The 6025-nt window shown below is 32.6% G+C and overlaps 1 protein-coding gene across 3 annotated transcripts in view; it reads right to left on the bottom strand.

Moving 5' to 3' along the window:
• Positions 1–856: 856 nt before the first annotated feature.
• The window catches only part of LOC117174804 (prolyl 4-hydroxylase subunit alpha-1-like), a 50166-nt gene continuing 44997 nt past the window's right edge, over positions 857–6025 (bottom strand). For all 3 annotated transcript variants that reach the window (XM_033364184.1, XM_033364196.1, XM_033364190.1), the window contains one exon: positions 857–1256. In XM_033364184.1, coding sequence (XP_033220075.1) covers positions 1186–1256 — 71 coding nt within the window. In that variant the 3' untranslated portion in view covers positions 857–1185. The remainder of the gene's footprint in view (positions 1257–6025) is intronic.

The raw sequence follows: 6025 nt of genomic DNA, 5'->3' as shown, positions 1-6025 counted from the left end.
CCTTAAATGCCCGCCAATCCTTCCTATGTGCTCGCTATACCTCCCTAAATGCCCACTGAACCTTCCTACGTGCCCTTCAAATCTATCCACGTGCCCGCCTAACCAACTTGAATGCCTGATCAAGCTCTCTAAATGCCTGCTATCTTCCTAACGGGTAACCTAAGTCACATTCCTGAAAGTTCAGAATCTCCCTATATACCCGTTAATCCTCCATAAGAGCATCTTAAACCTCTTAAGGTTCAAGCCTAACCTTCCCGAATACTCGACCAATCTCCCTAACTGCCTGCTGTCTCAGTAACTCGCAACCTAAATGGCATTCCTGCAAACCCTAAACCTTTCTAGATGACTGCCGGACTTCCCTAAATGCCTGCGAAATCCTTCCTGAATATATATTCTTGTCTATATGATAATGACTAATGAGGTATAGTTAATCTTATACTGTAGAGGCTATGCTTCGTTGTGACATCGCGAAATAAATACATAATCAATATATGTAAATAGCGCTTTGCGAAATCTTTAATTGAAAAGTAACAAAATTGTGAACATCAAAGCGAGAATTAAGTATACCGTTAATTCGAGTAAATAAAAAAATTTACGGGTTAAAACCTATTTTTTCAATCGAAAATTATAACGTACTAGCCAAATTTTTACACATTATGATGGAAAATATTTAATTAATTGCATGTTTTACTTACCACTTTTATTTAACGCAAAACACTGAATGCCAAAAGTTGCAAAAAAATAAACTGATTTAGAAGCACGTGGCATGAAACATTAAAAGAAATTATTGATTTACGTAGCTAACTTTTAATAAATTAGCCGCCCAAAGGTCTTTAAATTCAAATCGTGCTGAATCTCTCCTTACGTGCCATCTTATTTAATATTTCTTCACAAGGTGAATAGTAGTGTAATACATCAATAATAAATGATTCAATAAGAAAAATCGTAGAAATATATTTTTTTACATATGGTTTCATTCTTCAGATTTGTGCGATGGTTTCATTGTGTTCTCCCATGTATATATTATTTAGAGAAACAATTCATATCACAATTTGTAAGTAATACTTAACTTTAAAACAAATAAAAATAATTTCTCATGTTCAATTTCACTTTCGTTTTTTTAGAGTTTCTGTAATTCCATAGAATTAATTTTCCATTTTTTCAAGCATCTTCCTCCTTCATAATTTATTCATTTTCCAATAAAGTACAGGGCCTGATAAATTCTTGGCCTATTTCATGGAGCCATAAAGTCGCAACTGCAATTAAAAAAAAACATGGTATTAACCAGGTCAGGCGGAACAATTTCAGGTTGGATGGGGAAAGAATTTGATTATCCCCCCCATTGCCCCCTAGAATTTCTTTAGCAATTTTTTCAGCATAATATTTCGGATAATCTTTTTTCAGGTTCTGTTAAAGTTACAAGCAATAGTAAAAAAATCCAATCATCCATAGAAATTAGTTATAAAGCAAATTTTTAATTATCGGAAAGTGCAAATACATTTTTTCGCTTCGGATTTTTTACAATAAACTCGTTCATTGTTTCCGAAATATACTTCGGAAAGTTTACTATATAAGAGCAAGAACAATTTTTTGCATGGGGAATTCTCCACCAGCCTGAGTTTTATGCGGGGACTACTCCATTCACTTAACAGCGCTTTCGGCGGCCCTGTATGTAACGTTACACGAAAAAGGGCTCTAAAAACAAAAAATTTAATTTTTAGTTTAATTTTGTAGCTGCTTTTAAATAATAATAAAATATATTTTTAGCAATAGAAGTATCTGCATTACTTTTAGGATGCTGAAATAGACAAGCGTAAAAAAATCTGGGAACCGAAATATGACTCTATAAGGCTGGTCTATCCTGCATAAACATGAATTTTTTAGTTACGGCATTTCTTTTCATGCATGGAGAAAGTAAGTTGTCGAAGCTTTACTTTTTTCTCTGGGACTTTAGGATAGGCCACATATTTCTCAAAATTGCGTCTAACGTTTATCACAACCTTTAAAACAATTTTCGAAATAGTGAAAAGAGTTCGCGAACTAATCATCGATTCTCTAAATAGTACAAATATATATTTATAGTATTATGGCATAATTAGCGGTTTTGTTTAATTATTTCCAGGATTATCTTGAACCTTAAAATAAGCGTTATAAGATATTTGGAAAAATCTGTGGCTTCTTGTAAAGTCTTAGAGAGTTCATTATCGCGCATACACTTTAAAACGGCTACTTCATACGTGTTTTGAGAATCGTAACATTTTGTCGGGTAGATATTCTACCATATTTATATTAGTGAGTTTTCATTCTATTCTCTGACTAATACTTTGTCTCTGTGACCCCTATGTTTCCTAGCTAGTCATGATTGATACTCGCCAGTTGAAATCCTGTTCTCTCAGCTTACACTCGTGACAACAACGAAACTTGAGTACGTGCAATCAGCAATGTACTTCTATTGAATAAATCTTTGCAGATTTCAAATTGTCTCTGACCTCTTTCGACTTATGCTTCGCTAAACTTATTTATTACTGGGACTTGGTGAATTATCTTATGGATGCACTCTCTAAATCAGAATCAAAGGTAGTTCGCTGATTAGTTAGTTCGCGACCAGTGAGCTACGGGACTCATTCATATATACAGTAAGGACGTTCACTATGAAGTCATAGGAAATATAATTATATAAACTCTAGCATATAATGTAACCCGTTTTGCATTTGTGTAATGAAAAAGTACTATAGAGGCGATTTTAATTCGGTTTCCAAATCTCCCGCGCTCGAGATCTTGCGCCGATTGAGCAAAGGATTCGAGATTCAGAAGACGTGCGCAAAATATACGTATAACCAAATTCTGAAAAAAGGTTATTTTCCCCAGGATTCACCGCGCATTTCAAATAAATAATTAGTTACGAATTAAAAACAATGTAACACAATGTTAGAATGTGTTCACAAAAATTCTCGGGACCTGGTTTCTTTGGGAAATTTTTCTTAAATCTTAGTTTGCGAAATCTTTTTTATTCGTTGAAATCATTGAATTATTTGAAATCTATAATTAGTAAAAAAAATCTTCTAAAATGTTTTGAAACCTTTTCAAATCTTCCAAATGTTTTAAAATCTTTGAAAGCTGGTGAACTGTAACCTTTTCAAAATCTTTGAAACACTTTACATCTTTTAAAAGTTTAAAAATCTTTGTGAAATTGTTATGAAATATTTAAAATCTGATGAACACGCCTTTATAAAATGTTTAAAATCCTTTTAAATATTTTGAAATCTTTGAAATATTTTGAAATCTTTATTAATATTTTGTAATATGGTGTATACACAAAAACCGAGTGGTGAAAGGCTTGAAAATTCCGTTATATGGCCATGGCTCATTCTAATAGACCTTTTTATTCTAGACGTCGGCAGTGCACATGTGCCGAAATTTTACGTCATTTCCGTATTTTTCGAATAGTTTTCTGTCGAAATGTATGGAAAATATTGTTAATGAAAACAAGATCAAAAAATTATTTTGTAAATAACAGAGATTTTTAAGATGGAACATTTTTAAGTATATTTCAAAAAACGGTGAAAAACGTGCAAAGAGTGCGACGACCAAGGCCATTATTTGCATCTGTTGGCACCTGCCATCTTCTAAAAAATGCTTAAAAATTCGGTGAAACTCACGGAAGATGGTGTACCAGGTGCAACATTCGTGCACGAATCAGTAGAAGAGCACAGTATTGAGCAGCTGAAACGATGTCCTAAATATAGAAAACCACCATTAAAAGGAAAAAAACGTGATTTAGTGGAAAGGTTAGTTGAGGTTTTGTATGGCAGGTGTAAATATTTTCTTTCATACAAGATTTGCAGTTCAGAACTTTGTTTGAGTAGATATTTAATATTCATACAAATATAAAATAACACAATATTATATTTTCTACTTCTCTTTTTCAAGTTTAGACAATAAAAAGCCATTTGTTAGTGATTTTCTGGTATAAGGAATGTACTAACAAATTTTCCTTCTTTCATATAAACTGGTTATAAATACATAAATATAATACTTTTGCGTTCTCAAGTGAAAGTATTAAATAGATTTTATTTTTATCGAAAAATTTAGGAGGTTCGAAACCCCGATAACAATGCTTCATTTAATATGTAAGCAAATGTTAGCAAAGAAAAAAAATAAATATTAATACCTGCCAAAAACAACCTCAACTAACCTTTCTACTGAATCACTTTTTTTCCTTTTAAGCTCGTTTCTTATATTTTATCCATCGTTTAAGCTGTTTAACACTGCGCTCTTTCACCGATTTGTGCACTAATTTTTCTCCTGGAACATCATCTTCCGTGATTTTTTTCGGATTTCTAAACATTTTTTTAAAGACGACAGATGTCAACAAATATAAATAATGGGCTTGCTCGCCACACTTTTCTTACTTTTTTCGCAGTTTTTTTCTGAATATACTTAAACATTTGTTGTCTTCAAACTCTGATTTATTGACACATTTATTTTTCGTTGTTATTTTTATTTAAAATATTTTCCATGCATTTCGACATAAAACTGTTCGAAAAATACAGAAATGACGTAAAATCCTGGCACGTGGGCACTGTCGACGTCTAGAATAAAAAGGTCTATTATGAATATGAGTTAATATTGAAGATTTCAGTTAATAATTTTTATAATTTCTAAGTCAAATATCACAAAAAATGTATACTTTAACATTCTATAGTAGCTTAGACGAAATTTTCAAGGTCGCTGAACACCCAGCTTATAAGAATAATTTGCCGCTTCTTACCTCTCATCATTTGAATTTCAGATTCATCGTTGCAATATTTATAATCATACGGATTACAATTTTCGTTGCAGTTAGTCAAAAGCGTTAGATTCCCATATTTTATACAATAAGTAAAACAATAGATTTTATCACCAATTAATTAAGTACAACCTGTAGATATTCAATTTATTTAATTAATTAAGATCGAAGTACAAAACGATTTTGACACTTGTCAAACGTCAAATATCAATCACGTACCGTTACATTAGTGAAAACCAACAACAATTTTTAAGTAGTACTTAATGCAAGTCCCGAATGTATTTATGAACAATTTTAATGTTGTGTTACATTTTTTTAAATTTGTAACTAATTACTTATTTGAAATGCGTGGTGAATCCTGGAGAACATAACCTTTTTTCAGAATTTGATTATACGTATATCACGCGCACGTCTTTTGAGTCTCGAAGCCCTTGACCAATCGGCACAAGATCTCGAGCGCGGGAGATTTGGAAACCGAATTAAAATCGCCTATATAGTACTTCTTGCATTAAACAAATGCAAGACGAGTTGCATTATATGCTAGAGTTTATATAATTATATTCCCTATGACTACATAGTAAACTTCCTTACTGTATAATCGTCCTAAAGCAATATAGCAATATGTCCCTAATTTGTCAAACTAAGAAAATAAGTTTTGAAGTAGAACCATATAAGGCTCTAATAAAATCTTGTTCAATTTAGGGAAATTCCACCTCTCTTACTCATCTTTTCGGTCAGTTCAATAAAACGGCATGTGCCGTTGAAAATCCGTCGCGCTTGAGATATCTCACTCTTTTGTAACTTTTACGGGAGACAACAGATGCAACGTCCAGAGAAGGAGTGTTCATTTATTACTGCTGAAAAAGTAAAGAAACGTTATAGCTTGAACTAAGAAATTTTCAGCGCCAAGGTCAGACAAAATTAACAACTTTTAGTGGAAGATGTCCACTTCTAAGCGCCAATATCTAGCTTGTATTTTTATTAGTTCCTTAAACGGAGAACAACTCATCCCGCAGTGGTTTGTGCAAGGGCGCACGGTATTGATCCATGAACCGCGGATTTTTTAAGTTCAAACAACTACAGGTCCATAGCCTTTTTTAACATCAGCTACAATCTATATACAATGAAATCCACAAATTGTGGGTCCGGATGCAATAAGGGCACATAGAATTTTTTCGTGCGAAAACGAAGTCCCCTGGAGGCTTTAGAAAAAATTTTCGAATTTTAATTTTCAAA

The sequence above is a fragment of the Belonocnema kinseyi genome, chromosome 1 (assembly GCF_010883055.1).
Source record: "Belonocnema kinseyi isolate 2016_QV_RU_SX_M_011 chromosome 1, B_treatae_v1, whole genome shotgun sequence".
NCBI lineage: Eukaryota > Metazoa > Arthropoda > Insecta > Hymenoptera > Cynipidae > Belonocnema > Belonocnema kinseyi.
The sequence above is the reverse complement of the archived record's forward strand: the minus strand, read 5'-3'. Positions and strand labels throughout refer to the sequence as shown.